This window comes from Folsomia candida, unplaced genomic scaffold (assembly GCF_002217175.1).
Source record: "Folsomia candida strain VU population unplaced genomic scaffold, ASM221717v1 Fcan01_Sc001, whole genome shotgun sequence".
NCBI lineage: Eukaryota > Metazoa > Arthropoda > Collembola > Entomobryomorpha > Isotomidae > Folsomia > Folsomia candida.
Genome location: NW_019091193.1, coordinates 9738228 through 9759008, shown reverse-complemented (window position 1 = coordinate 9759008; position 20781 = coordinate 9738228). Strand labels below are relative to the sequence as shown.

At 36.4% G+C, this 20781-nt stretch overlaps 1 protein-coding gene across 2 annotated transcripts in view; it reads left to right on the top strand.

Moving 5' to 3' along the window:
* Nucleotides 1-20427, top strand: part of LOC110863046 (knirps-related protein) — a 36447-nt gene extending 16020 nt beyond the window's left edge. Inside the window, exons 1-7 of one of the 2 annotated variants that reach the window (XM_035853105.1) lie at nt 14208-14553; nt 14624-14642; nt 14728-14761; nt 14840-14857; nt 14955-14961; nt 16824-17501; nt 17591-20427. In XM_035853105.1, coding sequence (XP_035708998.1) covers nt 14503-14553; nt 14624-14642; nt 14728-14761; nt 14840-14857; nt 14955-14961; nt 16824-17501; nt 17591-18697 — 1914 coding nt within the window. In that variant the 5' untranslated portion in view covers nt 14208-14502 and the 3' untranslated portion in view covers nt 18698-20427. Of the gene's footprint in view, nt 1-14207; nt 14554-14623; nt 14643-14727; nt 14762-14839; nt 14858-14954; nt 14962-16823; nt 17502-17590 lie in introns of those variants that run through there. The other variant, XM_022112259.2, reaches the window with a different exon arrangement.
* Nucleotides 20428-20781: the final 354 nt, after the last annotated feature.

Genomic DNA, 20781 nt, shown 5'->3' with positions numbered 1-20781 from the left:
ATGCACTTCACGTTTGTTATTATCATCAGCAAGTCAAAACTGACTGTTTTAGTAATGGTCTCAAAAGCATTTTGTTCGCAAGAGTCGGCATCTTTTAGTTTATCACCTACCGTTATTAAGTACACCTCATATTATTAAAGACTTTGCAGCTTCTTTTTGCAGCTTTGATTTTGATCGCATGTCTTGTTAGCAGCAGCTCACTTTTTGTTACAAGTTCATGATGTGATTGTCGATTGCAGCTTGAGCTTGAGCTCGCCGTTGCTGCCACCGATTTCAATTAGTTCAACAAACTACACATTCTACTTGTACAAACTGAATACGGAATGTTCAGAATTGTGTTTAGTCATAATATTATAAATATGGCTTAAAATTTTCCCTCCATACTTATTATTTTCAGCGTTATATGTAAATGCATTGCATTTTGTGGAAATAGAATAAATATAAATTATTTAAAGTATTGATCTCTATAAAAACGAATTGCATATATGCCTTCCATACTACACACTTCGTATATAGTGATTGACATAAATATTTATACTGTATTTTATGGTTGTCGATTAATTGGATGACGGCAATTTATTTATTAACCTTGGAATTTCTAGCAATTCATTAATTTGTGAGTAGACAAATCTTTTATATAGATTTTGTATATTGGAGTCTGTATCATCTTCATTGCTGCTGGCGTGCGCAGATAGTTGACGTTAGAAGATGAGCTGTTTCATAAAGGTTAAAAAGGTTAATTACACCTGATCAGAGATTGGGGTTTGCAATGGTTGAACCTTCGTTGGCATTTTTTAAGGCAACTTTTCAAGTATTCATGAGAGATACACTTATTTTTATTGTTGCAATTGGAAGATGTGACATGAAATAGATTAAAGATCGCATGGCTCATGAGAATATGGAACCATTTGCAATGTAATACGTAAGCAGAACATGACACGAAGTCGTTGCTTTGCAGAGAAACCGAGAGCATTGCAGATAAATTAAGTGAGATAAGTTTTTTTCTACCTAAAATTATATCCCATCCTGCTGATATGGTTTGACGGGATTTATGGGCAGGCTTAATTAAAAAACAGATCATTTTATTCGTGACGACGTTAAGAGTTAAACCATGCTTTCCGAGTGAGCAGCATCGCATTGAATTGTTGACAGAAGTTTGGGTTAAAACGAGCACTAGGGGCCGATTAAAGAATGTAGGCGATGTGATGTATTGGCTTGTTTATAGAAACCAAGTAAGCTCACCACCAAAGTTGATCCAAGCACTGCATACCACACATAAGTATTTGGATTCATAGATCCAATTAAAATTGAACCAAGGTATAAAAATGCATACATGATATGTTTGTGGTTTTCGATATCAAAAGCGGTACACTAATTGTGAATTAAATTTGCATATATGATTTCTAAATAGATTCATAAACAATTGGAGAAATGTTAGAAGGGTTAAGATTCGTGATATTTTATGAGTTAACCTAATTTGAATGTGAAAGATAGTGAATTTGCGTTGTTGTCGTTTTCTTTTTTGATTTATCAAGCCTGACGGGGGCTGATTAACGATGTATAAATAAGAATATATGAGTTGGACTAGTGGACGAGAGAATGCGTGGGATCCAGATGAAATATGGTCAAGTGTTCTTGTCATGAAGCTGAGGTTCATGCGAGGGCAGTGCAACGAGATCTGGATTCTCCCCGGTGAATCTCCCCATGTGTCATTTGTCTTCAAGAACGTCTTAAAACCACCCAGTTGATGCCAGCTGGAGGGACTGAAATTAAAGCCCTTGCACAGCTTCAGCTTGCTACTAATGACAGAATTGTTGTAACAATAAATAACCTGATATTTAAATGAGACTCAGAGTATCACCTCACACAGCGAGTTAATATTCTGTGGCGTTCCCTAATCTCAAATCTCGCTCTATATTACATTGCTCTTCTTGGGACGAGGAAATCTTGCCAGGCATATAACATAGTCATGTATGTGGCTATGTAAACAAGGAGGACATATTAATGTCTGCTATGTGTTGCTATATTATTCATATAAATTGCTTAATAATTTTCTCCTTCTTCTGATTTATTTTATGAACGGACAATAACATTTTATTCTTTTCCCACAAGAATTGTCAACTTATCCACTCGGCTTATATAAATACTTGATATCATATATATCATAGTCTAACCAGGAAGAAACTAGCAAAAAGTTCTTCTCTGAAAGTGTTCAATGAAATAAAATATATTTCTCGCAGCAAGATTTTAAAAACAAGATTTCAACTGTGCCATTTTGCAGTTTTAAAATGAAATGATACTCTTGCTATGTAGCAAACCATTAATATTCTCAAGTGCCAACACGTCAATTTCACAAATTTTCCAATTTATCTGAAAATCATTCCAGCTTGCTCATTATGAGAGGATTAAATTACAATTTAGTTGTTTGTTGGTTTAAAGCCATTAATTAAAAGGCCAATTGTGAAGCGGATTACCAATAAATAAGCAATAGGCAGGCAGCCAGACGTTCGAGGTGGTTGTCTTCTCATCTTCCCAACATTCTGACACTTGGTCTCAACTGGATTCCTTCTTTGATTCTTTGTTGTTGCTGGCGTCTTAGATTCATTCTCCATCCATGGCTGGCTCATCCCTACTCGTGTACATACACGCATTCATTCATCCCGTCAAATCTGCATAATGTGGATGAGTTAAAAGAATACAAGCGTCTGGTCAGTAGCCTGAATGCCTTTTAAACCATTTGCTCGAGTTATTTAATCCAATTTAAGCTCGAGAGGAGTGTGGGTGGGTAGATGAAAGTGCGACGGGCGATAATTTAATAAGATTTGATTGTATGCAGAAGCGTCGGATGGGTTGGCTAATTTGACTACTGGTTATTAGATGATTATTACTAAATATGTAAACATCATGTCCAATCTTAATAAATGTGGGCCCTACCCTTTCTTTGCTTTTACTTAACCACCACCACCAAGAGCAAACTACATAATATAGCAGCCAAGTTGTTGTGAAGTGCAACCTTGTAAATCTGTGCTTTTACGACACCAGAAAAATGTTGTATCATTCTACAGATCTACATCTATTATCTCCTACACCCACTCCCAACGTCCACTACCACTCCATCTTTCATGTTCCTGGCAGCTGAGTACATTTGTGGTTTTAATTTTTAATATGTGTTTCATTACTCAGATTTCATTTTCCATAAATTTCTACGCCATGTACACACATTTGACTTGCAGATTGTGCTTCCCTTCTTCCTTCAAACGAATGGATATGACCTCTGCATACGCGATTGCAGGACATAATATACATGCATCACCTTCCTTGAATTCTACGAGAATGGAAACCGTAATGATCCGAATTACACAAAGATGAACTGATTATGAGAAAAGTTGCGTGTCGGGCAATAAATTTTCAAGAGTTACAAGTTACAATCATCGAGCTGTACATACATCCCAATTTTTTAAAATTGTTGATATTGTCAGCCACTCACGCAATCTGCGTTCTCTTCCAAGCTAGAAAATTCCAATTGTGCCACTGAGCATCTTCCTCTACCGTCTGTGCAATCATTTGGGTGCTTTGCGAATTAAAAATCGACCACAATAAAAGTGCAACCTTTTGACCGAAATAAAGGATGTAATAAGAAACTAATCAAATCCTTGCACGCAATCAGTTGAAATAAATTGCAGCTCATATTATTCCAACTTTCCAAATAATATGGAATTTTTACGGCAACAAGAATTCAACTTTATTACACGATTTCTGAAGTACGAAGTGCGGAAACTAATCAATTGCAGTTTATTTTCAGTCAAAATTCCAATTACAAATAGCTTTGCAGAAATTATTAAGCTGGTGTCGGAATGTACAATGCTACACACACACACGCGAATTCATTTTAGCATTGAATTAATGAAGTAAGAAGATACTCTTTGCCTAATCTTTAGAGAAATCACCTGTAGCAGGTCACTCCAAATTGGGATTAATATCCGTCAAACTTTAATGACGGTGGTGGAATGGATGGTTTTACTTTTGCGAACATTCTTCCTTTTCAGTGCATGCAAATCAAGACAGTGTTTCAGTTGCCAAACTGGAATATTAAAGTAATTTGCTCACTACCACCAGTAGATTTGAACTACTTTACCAAATGTTACCACGCTCTGGCTTCAGTCATCAATATTATTACTTTTGCATGTGCCTATTCTCCCTCCTGTATTTCGAACTGATCTGACACTCGACCCTCGTATAACCAGCCATGGGGTCTTTTTCATCTGCTCCACCGTGTTTAAATTCAAGTTTAAATTGCAGGGAAAATTGTTTTGGCTTGAGGTCTGCAGATTTATTACGGCACAGACTACATTTTATTGTTTCACAACAATCATAAGATATTGTAACAAAAGAACAAAATATCATAATGGGTGATCTCATTTTTGTTTGCACAAGGCTTTCAGTTTTGATCTTCATTTCACAAAAGGCTCACGTGTCACGAAAATATGTTTATGAGTCTAAACGTTCCAATGTCTTGGGCTGCTTTTTTCGCATGTTTGGACAATGTGTGTATGTAGATGATTCTTCCTCGATGGATTTATTGATACGAAAGTCGGCAAAGTCGGACAGTTTAATGATCTTTTATTTTTTTAAATTTTGGCCCGAAGTAAATATGTAATGTTTATGGGAACACTACATTTAAATAACTTCACAACTAGTGTGTAATTGCCCATTTTTTAAGCACTTTACTGGATTCATAAATGTATTGACAGCTACTACTTTTAGGTGAAATTGATACTCATAGCAGTCAATAATAATAACTTGGTTTTTACAAATCATTTGTAAGATGTCTCATAAGCGTTGATTAGATGAGGGATAGCGCTGCTGCGAAATATATCAGGAATAATAAACCCAACAAGTTCCTTTTCCACAAAATGAATTCTAACATTATATCAGATTGAAAGTTGTATATCATACAATTAATTAAAGATAAGATAAAGATGTGCTAGTTTGATCCCTTACGGTTTTCTAACTTTTTTGACCGCAGTCATAAATTACTGTGAAAATAACCGTCCACACTTTTGTAGACTTTCAGTACAAAATCCACAAAATGCGAAAAAATATGTCCGATAATTGCCATACATCTTCACATCCTGTCAAAGTATTGAATGAATCCCGTCGTGATCTCAGTTGAAAAAAATTTGAACAAGAATTTCCAATTATACTCACTTTACTTGAAATAATCTTAAAATATATTTATTTAAGCATAGAGCATAAATAAAATGATAATCACGATTCCTTTTCATGTTGATTTTTTTTTATTTTTAGCAAATAACAAATAACGAAACTTGTATTTTGCATTATTAATTTAAATTAATGCAAGCCAAATTAAATTACGAATGATTTGGACAGTAAGCTAGAGGACAGGTCTCGGTGACTCGGTGCGACCAAGGCATCCCATGTTTTGTTGGGAAATGTTCTCTTTTTATATGCCTAAACACATTTATGTGCATAAACTAATAGGGTGGCATTTCTATCTCATGAACCTGCGCCGTGTCTTTGCGGAAGTGTGGAATGGATCTCAGCTCAAGATGAAACCATTAGGGATGCAATACAGCATAATTTCAAATGTAAAGTAATAACTGTATAAAAATGCGTCCTGGGGATTTGACATGTCTCAGTTTCTCCTTTTAGTTTAGAAATGGTTCCGTCTTTTGGACTCTTGAATTGCCTTGTTCTTGTCGTCCATGGTCCAACTCGGGTTGTTGTGGTGGTGGTGGGCGCAACGAAAATAATTTCAGATGACACTAATATTTTCCTTCTGAATTTGTGAGCATTGAATTGGGCCAAAGTTACAGGGACGCGTATCTCAATATCTCATAATCACAGTTGAAGTTACATGATTATCAAATGGTGCCCATATTTTTTTTACTGAATCTATTACTTGATATTGTTATTATGCATTCTTGCATTACCAACTTACTCATCCTATGTGCATGTATATATGTGTATGTATACTGCATATAATGCATGTGCCTACTATTCATCCCCGGTGGTCTCACCCGCCAAGTTGTTCCTGTTGTGGTCCACCACAACTCCCTTCATTTAGATTTGTTATATCATAATATTTATGTTGACCACTCATTGGCTCCGACGAGAACTTGACTCGAGTCTCTTCTATTCATATGCAAAGTAACAAAGTATCCATTGGCTATCAGTTATTGAAAGCGAGTGCATTAAGACCACGAGAAATTAAAAAGCTCAAGCTGAAAGAAAAAACAAGAACGTAAATGCAGTATTAAAAATCTATTGAATGTACATTCATATTTTAATCGATTTCTGACATAATTATGACTCTGGACACACCTTCCTATTCAAATATTCACTTCTTGTGTTGGTGTGTTCCAAGATTTTTCAATTTAAACCCGTTTAAAAAAATTGTTCTTGAGTAAACCTAGAAAGTTCCAACTTGACTGCAATCATTCAAATTTATTGCAATCTTTCAAAGATATATCATTTAATTTATAGTAATTTATATTATGAATGGTCATTAATCAGATGCGTACATATGAGTCAACCCTCCCGGATGTTACTGCATACACTGAAAAGCTTAAATATGTAGAATTTGTTAAGGTACTTGTATGATCTTGATTATGGATGCACATAAAATTCCTAGATTCCTAGCGGTACATTTTTGGTAGTGTTTATTAGATTGCGAAAAGGCAAGTTTGGTTGACGATTTTTTTCAGCGTTGTTGCTGCGAGGCGTGGAATGTAATTAACCAAGAATCCGGAGATGTAAAACAAGACTGACAAGAGGTGAGGAGCTGACTGGACTGATTGCAATTCTATGAGATCATCATTTTTAATTACATTAGTTTTACTCCTAAAAAGCATCCCTCTTCACTGTCGGCATTGCGTAGTCATCTGTCTCAATACCAAGCACTTGCAAGTGATGATATAATTAATTGCGTTTTATTGCGACTGCTGTAGTAAATTAGCATCATTGGATTCTTGTAGATTTTTCCTCAACCTGATTTTTCAAGCCAGTTCGCTTGGATCACTTTGTTTATCTTTGAACCTCCGACTTGTGTGCATATCAAGGATTGTAATTGTACTAAATCCATTACAGTTGACTGGAATCTGTCGGTAAAAAGAACAACCAACTACAAATCATGGATTTTATAAGTCATCCTATATTTGCGTTCAACACTGTAGAGATATGCACATAACAACAATCGGTGTAAAGAGCAACATGCACAGAAATAATGCTTGGTGTGGCCTTCGCGTTGGCCACACCGTTCTTTTATATAAATATGTTTTCCTTAACGTTGAGGGTGAGAATGGTGGAGGATTAAGCCATAATCCATCCATAAATGGTCACCAGGCTGTGAAAATGATTCACAATTGCCAATTTGTACTCTATTGAATTTTTGCAGTCTTGGCAAATCAAGGCACAATACACAAAAGCCACGATTATTGAGTATCGTCACACAATCACCAATCCCGATTTTCATTTCATCTACATTTCTCACCACATTATTGCAACATTTTGCTCATCAGACTTACATATTCACACGTAGATATACAGAGTCAAGAGTATGTATATTGCTGCCTATGATTAAGTGTGAGGCGAGCAATGAGGAATTCAAGTTGTCGCAAGTTTCCTCTTTCAATCAAGTCGAATTCTTTGAATGTTTACGGTATCTCATCTCATGCTAAGCTGATTGATGGAGATTATTGTCTCAGTGCGCACGACTTTCGCACGTAACTTTACCTGCTTGTCAATCTCTTTGTGGGGAACATTACACCTGAACCAAACGAACTTGTGTCAGAGTCAGTCGTCAAGTCAAGCCGGATTTGATGATGATTCGAGCCCTCATGTGTGGATGCGCATACATAGTAAATAGTAATACACACGATGTGGCATCCTTTGAGAAAGATTACTTTGATCTGTGTTGTGTCGCTCAGCATTTTACAATTACATCAAGTTACTTACTACAGCTTACCATCCAACCAACCAAATAACCACCCTTTGTGGAGGTACATAGATACAGACACAGGTGAGAAGAACAACGAAAACACGGTATCCAACACCAGCACAAGTATTCATCATACATCGAAAAGGAGTGTTATTAAGCTTGTCAGTGCAATTGGAATTGAGCATTCAACAGCAGGAAGATGATTACTTGTGTGTAAGAAGTTAGTTTTGTGTATATTGTTGTAATCGGTGTGGTTTCTCATTTTTCAACCTCACCACCAAACTATCTAGCAAATCTCACGCACGTTTTTCTCTTGTAAAATTCTCGTATACTGCAAAAAAATTATAATCCATTATAAAAATCTACATTAAATGCATATTTAATTTTTATGCGAACATATAAGTATTTTTTTAGTGGATCAATTGGCAGTCTCACAAAAAAAATAATAATACAAAACAAAATTGACCTGTTGAATAAGCATAATACAAATTCTCGTCAACGTTACGGGGTCAGTAAGGCATGCACAGTTTGGAATACTGCAGAACGTCATAGTTGAGCTAACAGATGTACACAATAATTACAATGCAGTCGATATTTGTTAAAAATGTATTACAATTGTTCCTTTATCAAGAAAAATTCACAATGTCTGCAGCAGTATTGGAAATGCGTTTCGTTTTCATGTTTGAATTGACCATCACTTGTTGCATTATTGCCGTCTCGACGTACACCATTCTAATAATCGCTTTCAAATAATTTCAAACATTTCCTCCTGCAACATCATCATAAATATTTGCCAGAGCAAATGATCTTGCACGGTTATGTTTGCTTGTAAAAATCAAATTCTGACATGACATGTCGAAGACGACGATGTTACGTACGTCCATTTGAAATTTGCTTTGAGGGGAATTATGGGTTGTTAAAAATCGTGCAATAATTTTCTCAGAAGAGCTTGTCTCTAATGCACACACGGAATATGACTAATTGTTTGTGGATCAGTTTAATTGTCAAATTTTGAGCGAGAGTGTCAAACCTCTCACCATATTGATAAATTTTATCTTGATACACACACGTATCGTGATCGACTTGTGCAGTCTCAAAAATAAGCTGAATCATTTAGCAATCGTCCTTTAAGTTGATACTGGCTGATAGTGTGCAAATATCAATTTTAATTTATGTAGCTGAACAATTGACAATCAGTATTTGTGGATATCGTGGAGCTGCATCTTGCATTAATCTTGCAATAATTCATGACTCTCTATACTGGCTGATATTTCAATTGTGTATGCAATTTGCAATAATTTACAATGCAGTCTCAATTGGTTCAATTCAAGTGATATTGATACGTATGTAATTGTATTTATATGAAATATTGAGGTGGTAACAAAGAATTAAGATGTAAACCTGGTCACAAACAGGAGCTGTATGCATGTGTTACACATATAACCTCACTGGCAAAACTACATATTTCTTGAGTGGTATTGCACAATCCACTTAATTTTTGAGTTGGAATAAAATTGGGTTTTTATGTTAATGGTAAAGAGTGAGAAAGAGACTCACTGTTCTGTTAATATAATTTAAGGGTCAACGGTTTCGAACCTTCGTTCTCCGGAGTCTTGTGGAAAAATCCATATAAATCATATTATTATGCATAGATTACAAAACCAACAAAGTTCAAGCTAATTTTGCTCTACAACATTTAATTATAAACTCAACAACAAAATGCCGAGTTCATTGTTGGATAAATTAGGAATCAACCACGGACAAAGGCAGTCACCAGTATTGATGTCGCTACTGCTTGTCGCAGTTACCACGCCATTAAAGGCACTACTTAATAACAATGGATGTAGTGATATAGAATTACAGATTATATGCCTCGATTCTTTTAACCCTCATAAAGCGGAACCACTCAGGGTCAATCAAAACTCAAGATTATCTAACGCAAACATATGTAGGTACATATAAATAACTAATTTATTATTACGTTTGCAGTATCTTTCCTGTTGTGTATGTGTGCTCAATAATCTTGATGATCTAAAATGAGCAACTTGATCCATGAAATGGCTCAAAAATAGTCAAAGTGATTTAGATTGGGTCGTAACATTGCGGAGATTAAAGATGTGGAAATCTTCTCGCTTAAACTCCCATTCGTGTCAGGGTCTCAACTATGCATGAAGCATATTGCACTCATTGTTGATTATCTCACCGAAAATAAAATGACCATCAACTCCTGAGATGTTTGGTTTGTAATGCAATCCACAACAACAGGTGAAACCATTATATTATTATTATTATCATTATTGTGAGTTTAGTTTGAGTAAGACAACTGTCAACTTTGATATGAAGTAATAAACCTCCATCCACAACTTGCACTCGTTTCTTATAGCCTGCTCTTTTTTAATCCATTACACAATCCTTTTATGCTGAGTGCCACACACATGCAAAAACAGGGTTTGACATAAATAAAGCATTTCTGCACGACATATGGTCATAAAGTGAATCAGAGAAGTATCTTTGACTGGAGTTGTAACGAATTTTAATTACAACATTAGCACCGTGTTTTGATTTTGATTACCCATTAAGAATCGAGCTAACTGTATTTACTTTATTAGCGTGTGTATGTGTGTAGCATGGGAGGCAGTGTATGTCACCCATATTTGGGAACTAATTGGAATGCAGATTAGATTATATTAAAAACCTAGTTTTGTATACAAATTCAAGGGCAGTTGGCGATTTAAGTTTTAACAGTTATCTCTCAACACAATGACAACTGACTCATTAAAAGAACATCAAATAGGTACTAGCACACATGAGTAGAGGCGCACATATATAGGAACTGAAGACCAGCCATGACAATTACCTCTGTCAACTGGCCTCAGTGATACAGTTTAATATTAAATTACCCTCGAGACAATAAAATACATGGACATGTTGGAGTCACACTTGCAATTACAATTTCTTCAAAGAAGGAGAGCAAAGGAGACAGCAAAATTGTCGATTCCCTCGAGGCACAAAGAGATTAAGTTTGGTTTGGTTTTGTTGGTTCGTTCGTTCGCTAGCCGCAAAAATCCACAAAATCTTGCGAAAACAAATCAAGTCAGTAAACTGACAACAACTTTGCAATCCCATTTCCATGTCCATCAACTGATCTTATATAAAATGCAGTCACATGCGGCCAGATTGTAATAACAGCTGAAGGTGACAAACGTTTTGAAGGAATAAGACAAAAAACTTGTACTTTTGTATATATTATTGTAATTCTTACTTAATGGTCTTATTTCTTATGCATGTGTGTGTGTGTGTATGTACCTACAATAGTCGCAAATGTTGTCATAAAAAAGGTGCACATTTTTCATTAAACTTTTGCCAGACAAGCCGATCTAGTTTGCATTGTTTTCAGCTATAAAAGGCTCAAAATTGTGTAAATTTGCATTTAAGGAAAATCGCATTTAACCTTAACAATTTCCCTAATTTATTTAATCTCGTTTTGGCATGGTCATTAGCAAATTATGTTCATCGTAATGACACTTAATGGGAATTAGAACATTCATTTATTTGCTTATAGTATGGTAGTGCTACACATAATAATTTGCAAATTTGCGCACAATTACCTACCTCCGACCTTCATTAAATTATACGTACTTACATAGTAGTAAGGGCATAAGTACATACATACATGACAGTGTTTATAGTTTCCACCAAAAATGTGCCTCCTGTCAACAGCTTAAGGAGGTCGTGCTTTTTTTATTAGCTGTAACCGTCGTGCCTCCTCTAATAATAGATATCCAAGAGTTATGCAATGATCAACTAGGGAAGAAAGTGATCATTAAATTAAATGTATCATTTCAATTCTTCTTCTGCGTCCAATCCTCATTGTCAGTGTCATAGAAAGAATATTGTTGGATCACGATTTGATCTAGATGAGTCTCCATTGATGCTGATGAAGGTGGAGAGAAGAAAAGAGGCGCAAGAAGAGATTCACTATTTATTTACCAGCAGCCGATGTAGAAAGGAAACCCACTGTCAAATATCAACATGCTTCATCATTGTTGTCTAGTCTTTGATGGTGTGACTGCTGGTTGTTACAAGGGCTGAAAGCAATACTGATCTATATATCCGTTTTTTATTCCACTCCTGTCAGACAGAGCATAGCATCCGGTACAAATATTGTGCAGGTGCAATCTAAACACGTGTATACACATCCAGCCTGCTTTGTCGTCGTCTCCTCTATTAAATAGTCCCATGCATAACCTTGTCTTACTTTTGTGCGCATAAGGAGATGCAGCATTTTTCTCAGCATTTGAATAAACTTGGGTTGGTGACATAATTCTAATAATACAAAAAATATGCATCGCTGTATGTCATCTCTGCTCGCCTTTTACTGTTCCTTGCGTTCATTCCCTGCAGTTATCCGTGAGTTGCATGAGATATGCCTGTCTTCGACTGCTGTTAACTACATACAGGCATCATCAAGAGTCTTTAAGATTCAATCTGTGTGGCAGTATGCACACAGTAATGCGCAATTGACTAACATATTATTATATGGTTTAAGCTGTTTTGCGTTTCAAAGGCGAAGGATTCGCTCCAATAATTTTTAATATTGCTCTCATTATTATGACATAATATTACTTTCACTCAAGCTCACCAAAATCACTCAGTTGGAGATGGTCTTGCATAATTCCTCCTTTATCCTCTCTGCTATCAACTATCAATACAAAGACCAACCAACCGCAGACAATTTCAATATCATTCACGCAGCAGCAGCAGCAACAGGTTGATGTTAAATATAGTGACGAAGGCTACTAAGTATGCATACATTTACACTTAAATAATTCAATACCCAAAATTAAATCAATGAATGACAAATTATTTTTGACATTGGAACAGTTCTCATACTTACGTGAAATTATATGGAAAACAATAAGAGATAATTTTTCTGCTTGATAATGCGTTTAAAAATCTCATGCATCTTTAGCAGTAGCGATCGTAGCGTTGTTGCGGGGTCGTTATATTTAAAAACTCAGACAACCTCAACAAATATCTAAATGGATACATAACAATAAACCAGACCATTTCAATTACTATGAGTTGTCGTCGTTTGGTGGTTTCTATCTAGTTTGGGTTTTTGGTGCGATGGTGTTGAGGTGACACAATGCTGGCAATTTGAATTACCTCATCAAGGTTTTGGGCAACTTTACTTTAGTTTGGTTAATTTGTCAATGTGGTGTGGTTTGGTTAAGATTGGTCTCGGCTGCTGAGTTCCTGACATCATTTATGGCCTTTAAATTTAAACTATTTTTCACAATTTCGCAATCATGACGTTGGTTATAAGCGTGGTTTATGTGCTAATTTTGTGAATCATCCAATTGTCATATTGCAAGTAAAGGCTACTCGCACACAGTTCGATCTTGTTTCATATATTGTTTCTTGGATTTATTTATTTTTTGGTCGCAAAAAGAAGAAGATTAATGATGATGCTCTAATACTGACAAATTGTGGAATATGATTTAGCACTTGGTCGCCAAAACAGAAGATTGGGGAAGGCTGAATTGTTTTTATGGGTTTATTCAAGGCAACTCCAACTCTTTGTTATAGATTATTATTAAATTACTTGAGCACAACATTGCCAGTTGGTCTTTTTCTGTTATGGATTATCATCATTATCACATTCACCCATTTCATTTTTTATGAATATGTACATGTAATGGAAATATTGAAAAAAAATCATCCCAGCTGCATACATATTAGTGGACATGTACTTATTGGTATTTAGACTACTAGGCACACGTTTTTTGTAATTAAGCAACTCTTTAAATCAAGTTCAAATCAATTCAGTTAAAACTAACGATATCAACCCATTGCCCAAGCCTCAAGAATTGAGGCATGCAGGTAATACATGCATAAACAAAAGTGTTGTTGTTTCATCTACTCACTCAGTCGGCACAATCTTACGCGAGCGACTTGCTGTTGCAGCCACAACAAGATGATGTGATGTGATAATATGCTTTTGGTTGTGATCTGTTAATACGAATGTACTTATGTGCACGTATGTGGTGACTGCAGCAACGTGTGTTGGGGGAACCTCAATCCATTCCACTGAAAATCAAGTCACTTTATTATTACCACCAACATCGCAGCTTCGCCACCAACTAAATAACTCCAAAGGTTGTTAGGTATCTCGTTTAATGTGATCTTGGAAGGTAGTCTTTCTTGTAAAATATGTAAAGAGGTATTAGGGAAATGTCATTGAGTTCCTCAGTCGTCACAATCCATTCGATGTGAACGGATTCGTTTTCACACTGAATCTCATCTGTCTTCGCATATTGCACTTACCATCAAATCATCTTAGTGATTTCTGTTAAGTCATCGAATCAAAAAGTTTCGCGTTCTCCAAGTGTGTTCAGTTTTGTGTGCCAGTGCATTGTTGCATATTCAGGGGGGATATGTACAACTGTGGTCCAGTGTTGTTTGTTTCGTGTACCACGTGCTAAAATTATTGTGATGCATATACGATAAGATCATGTTAGACCCCATTTGCTTATGAAATGGGTTACGAATCGGGAAATTGTCATTCCAATGACAATCCGAGTTTGTTGGTATGTTGTATGAAATTGGGCCATTAATTTTATTCAAATTTACTAATTGTTTTATTTTCTTTTATTGCAGATGAATCAGCTCTGTAAAGGTACATAATTTACTTTTAAAACCTTTAGTAGTGACAAAATTGAAGATTATAAAAAATAATATAATTCTTTCTTCTTTAAATTTAGTGTGTGGAGAACCGGCGGCTGGATTTCATTTTGGGTACGTTTTAATAAATTGACTAAAAAATCACTGGAACTGTCCTAATTTCGTTATTTTGTTTTACATGTGACTGTGCAGATGTTTCACTTGTGAAGGGTACTTAACTTATCCGTATTAAATATATTGAATTGTTACATCGAATTTTTTACTAATTGTACTTTTACTTTCTTTTGCCATTTTGGACCACTTGCAGTTGTAAGGTAAGACTCGATATTTTTCATACATTATTGCGATTTTGTAGGATGAATGCATACATTGAGCTCTGGCTGAATAATAAAATACCTGGGCATTAAAAGTAAAATCCCGAAAGCATTCCAAACATGTTGCATAAAGAAAGCATGAAAATAAGTCCAGGTGAAAACATGTGTATAGCTTGACTTTAATAGCATATGACTCATACAACAGCTTCATACTCTGGATTGTGGCTGTGCTCCGGGCGCACGAGCTTATTTTTAAATACTGCAATGTGTAGCATCACTTTATATTTTCCATCGTGTCTTGAAATTGACAAGAAAGTAGCATTAATGGAGGTTGACCAGTCGACTTTAAATAATACGCCATGCAAGAATTGAGCAAATAAATATTCATCAAAGTCCTGTAGTGGACAATGGGCATAATTTATTGGTTCTTTCAGTTTTCAAGTCCGCCTTGACAAAAAAGGAATTCGGATTTTGGTTTTCTGCCGTGAACTTAATTATACTTGCAAATTTAGTGAAATGAGCAAGATTTGTGTTCAATGTACCAGTTCATGTGTGTAATACTCGACTGTAGAGCCTTCAGTTCAGTTTAAGTTGGCTCATCAAACCATAAGCACTCCTCTCCTACCACGCACGGTTTTGCTGTTTAACAATGTGATGTTCTGCATACTTACGAAGGCGTGCTTCATGCTGGCGTGTAATTTTTGGAGCTACATATATGACATTTTTTAACTCATACCAGCACAATCCTCCGTATGATAACTACGTATTTATTGGTTATAGGAAAGAAATTGTTGATTTGTTTAGTTAATTTAAAATGTTTAATTTACATAGATACATCTGTCACATATCGTAATTGCTGTTTGGTTATCTATTACCAGGATTATAAAGTAGAATTCAATTTTGAGCAAGTGTGCATCGAGTTATTCATGTCGATACCTTCTCCTTTACATCTTTGACGCTCTCATCTAAATGACTGAGGGAATAATATATCTTGCACCGCCTTATGAGGTCAGATTTCAATATCCATGAATCATTTTGAGTGAGTTTTTCTTAAGCGCAAGCTCAAAGGGTACGCATGAATTAGATAAACGTCAAAGTCTAAGCTCGCTTTTAAAATTGACGGAAGTGGCGGAAAATCATGCAGAGTCGAAATTGAAATTGGAGTTGAGCCGTTGAATGAAATTATTTCTTGAGTAAATATGCTGTAATAGGTAATGAGGGCGTTACACCAAAACTAATTGAGTTGCTATTCCACAATTCTCATTCCTTGCATTATTTCGTGGGAAGAGAACCAGGTATATTGTTAGTTACATACTTACTTATTCATCTTGATCATCATCATCATTCTGCATATTCGGAACACGTATTTGGCTGCAGTTTTTGTGCCGTAGTAACCACCGACATTCGATTCATTCCCACAAACTGTCAATGATACCAAAAATGATTACATGTACATATGCACATATTTACATAGATATTCATTCATTTCACTTATTTTGTCTAAAACAATGAACTTTCGGCAGAAAAATAATCGGACCGCAATTGATGACTTTGAGTACATGTCTCACTGTGAAATAACAATGAGAAAATATAAACAGTTTTTTTTTCACCGACTCATTTGCGATGGCATACGTGGAAAGTGTCCTGGTAGGGACACATAGTCGATTCAAATTGCATTAAAAAATATATCGTCCATTTCGCTGTTATTAATAATGTCATTGTCATTCACTGGAATTTACAGTTGTTTCATCTTTTGTCAATCAATTTCAATTTGCATAACACATTGTCGGCACTTGCATAAATACCTCAAAACGCATAAAAAATATCTATATGTCATACTTATTATATTACATTTTTTGTAGTCATTCTTTGGTCGGACATACAACAATGTCAGCGGGATAGCAGAATGCAAGAATGGAGGACGATGTGAAATTAACAAGAAAAATAGAACATCTTGCAAATCTTGCCGTCTTCGCAAGTGCTTGAGAATGGGAATGTCAAAATCCGGTTCCAGATACGGACGGAGATCAAATTGGTTCAAAATCCACTGCCTTCTTCAAGCGCAAGGGCAGCAAAATGGGATGTCTGGTCCAGAAACAAATAACAACAGTTCCTCAACCACCAACAATAACAATTCCTCACCAAATTACCAAAGCAGTTTTGGGAAGAACCCACTTCCTTCAACCGTCACATCCTACGGCAGCGGCGGGGACTTGCGAGATCGAGATCGAGGTGAGCGAGAACGAGAACGAACTCCTTCCAGCACTCCAAGAAACGGGTTGAATGGACTTCCTCCTTCCGGATTCACCAGTATTTCAAGTCTCAGTCCGGAATCTCTTTCGTCCCTCAATCGAAAGCTAAACGGGTCCGGCCCAGAGCTTGCAGACTATTTCCGAGCCGCCGGAATGAGTGGTATGGGGAAACCCATGACTGGTGTTGGAGGAGGTGGAGGCGCAAACAATACTAGCAGTAAAGGCATCACGTATTCCGAAGAAGGTGAAGATATGTCACGAACCACACGAAGTCCTGGATCCCTAGAGGTAGGTTTTTATGTCTTATTACCCCGGAATGACATAGACTACAGCACTTGTCAACCATATCATTAACCAAACGACAATTTTCCTTACAGTCACCCAGATCCGACGCATCAATGGATGATGGCAAAAGTTCCACCCCGTTGTTCAGTTTGCCCCCAGGATCCCCTCTTGAGATGAAACCTACTGACCTTCTCTCGTTCGACTTGATCACTCGAGACTTGATGAAAATGGGTTACGATCCACTGCGCCTGTGGCCTGCAATGTTTTCAGGTCAACCCAATTTGCAGAATCTCCATTCATTCAACCCTTACCGATTTATGTTCCCCAACTTTCCTGGTGCTGCAGCAGCGGCTGCTGCTTTTCCTAGTGGATATCCTCCTCCTCCAAACCCCGGTGTTCCACCCCACCTTCTAAATAACGGAGCTGTGCATCCCTCCGCCGCCGCAGCAGCAGCAGCAGCCAAGTTATTTTCGACGGCCAGTTTAGTAGAAGGGGGAATTCCGTCTCCTTTAGCCAATCATCCAAATAATTTAAGTGTTGCAAATCTTCATCAGCATCACAACCACCACCAAAATCATCACGCTTCTCGGAGTCATTCCCACTCTCCCACGAGCAGTCGAGCAAGTCCTCCAGTTCCAAGTTCTCTTCGAAATAGTCGAGTGACATTACCAATAGTGCCTCCTTCCTCCAGTCTCACGCTTACGCCACCGATTTCTCATCATGGATCAGATGACCCCAGCAGCCTTTTCCCATTACAAAAGTTGAGAACCATCCCACTACAAGAAAAACCAATTGATCTTTCTGCAAAGAGCACGAACAATAACCACGTCGATGTTGAGTATGCGGGGAAAATGTTTCCTAGTGCAAACGGTGATATTTCCGATGACGACGATGACAATATGTGTGACAATAATAACTCTGATAATGAGCGGGATGACGACTCGGATGTTGACATGAAAAATGTTAAATCCGAATATGAAGACTCGGATCATGAGGAGGAGGACGCTGTCCAAGATTTAAGCAGTTCCTCAAATAACAATAATGTTACAAAAAGTGCGACACTGCGGCGTTCGTCTTCGTACTGCAGTAGTCGAGGAAGAAGCCCTTCCAGTCCTAAGCGAGCAAGTACTCCCTTGGACCTCACTCGTGGATCCGGAAATTCCAATTCCAGTCCTCCGTTAACAAAAGTAGCCACGTAAATCCATAAATAATACTTTAATTCATCCAGTCATTCTTTCCAAACCAAAACTTTGCTCTCATTCAACCAAATGTAATGTTACAGTCCTCATTGTTTTACAGTTTTTGTTGTTGATTGTTGTGTATTAGATATGTACATATGAAGGCCAGTTTTATATACCTCTCTCTTCGTGTCAGTCCTGTTACTGTTGCAAAAATAGGAATAATAATCTAAATAATTTATATACAAATGAAGAAAAGGAGAGGCATCTTAATAGGAAGGTGGTTGGTGGCTGGTCTCATTTTCCCCCCAGGCCCGTTAGACTCGTCTCAATATGCATACACACGATTGATGTATGTACTTATGTACTCATATCTTATGATTAAGGGTTCAAGCCAAAAAAGTTTTCAGCATCCTGGTGATCCCTCTGAAAGAATATAACTTTTTAGAGTATTTTAATGCCGCATTTATATCACGTTATATAATTCACGTCCAATCCGTGATGCTGTTTTGCGGCAGTTGAAGAATATTCATGTTGTAATCTCTTAAGTTAATTTTAAGTAGTCAGTAATAAGCTATTTAATTAAACAAATCCTTATTTAACGCGGCCGAAATTGCAATATTGTGTACATAAAATGTCTGTACGTCAGACAAAGCCTTGTTTATATATCATTTACACTAACTATACATACATAATTCCCTCCACTCCATTTAAAATCATATATTTTTGTGAAAAGCAAAACCTTTTGGTGATTGTAATTTGTGTCTAAATTAAAACTTTTTCATCACTTCAACGCACACCAGCCCCACTTTTCGATTTGTCGTTGTCGTCGTCGACGTCGTTGTAAGCTATTCAACACTGTCCGTCCGCTACTTAATAAATATGTACTTGCGATGATTTCATAGTTACAAATCTCCCATATATAGCCAGCACTATCGTCACTTGTAGTTAATGTAAAACGAATAATATCGTGTGATTTCTCCAAATCACGTCATTTGTACATAATTTTGTAAGTATTACAGTCCGACGGCAATTTTGTAGTTTTACATTTAAACACAAACTAGTAGTAATACAATCTGCAGTGCATTATTACCAATTACTTTGAAATTAAATTCTATATAAATACAATAAATTAAAAGTGTGTAAGCAATAATTGAATCACTGAATGGCAACGGTTGTGAAAAAGTGAATTATTTATGTATTGTAAGCAAGTTTAGCAACAATTTTTTTCAAGATTTCTCTTTAATTTAGAAAAAATTATCAATTGCAATCTGTTCCTTATAATAACAGTAGTAGTTGTGATTTGATAGGAAGATTGTAAACCTGAGCGACAAAAATTTGTACCTAAACTCTTTTTTATTTATTATAATTTGGCTGTGTGCTTTACAATTTTCTTCTTCTCGTTGCAATAAGTTGTATTATTTTCTGTTCTGGTCTTCTCAATCGGTGAAGTAATGTAGGAGCAAAAAAAGTGGAAAAAAACAGAAAGGAAACCTTGGTTCATCAAAACCATCCAAAAGAAGTATAAATATGTGTAACTTGCCTTTCTTCACCCAATAAGATGTCATTTTAATAGCGTTTCTTCACTATATGCACCTTTATTCTAAATGTTGTTACTTGTGGATGGCGATGACGGAGAGCTGAAAGAAGGTTATACAGTGTGTGCAGTACGTTGGTCGTGTATGCCATGAGTTGTGTTTCGCCATTTGAATGAGAAAATGAAATAAAGCCGTTCGTGGTTCTAAAAGTAATCGTCTAATCGTCTTCCCACGATTTTTGTCATCCATCTAAGTTTTTATTATTGTGCATCCAGCATCCTCTTTTCATTCACAGAATCGAGGTTGAACTCTTCAGTAGTTGCCGCAGATTCACAACATATCATCATCATGACCAACTTTCGGACAAGTTGTTTTGTCGACAAAATACACCTCGTAATCTGTACCTTATGTAGCGTCAAGGGGGAAATTACAAAACGAAATCTAGTGAAACGTCATAAAAAATGTTTATAATACATGTTCGACAATTATGTCACTCAATCCTCATACGCTTTTATGCTTACCCGAATTTAATTAAAGGGTAATTTTTAATTGTCACTAATCATAGTA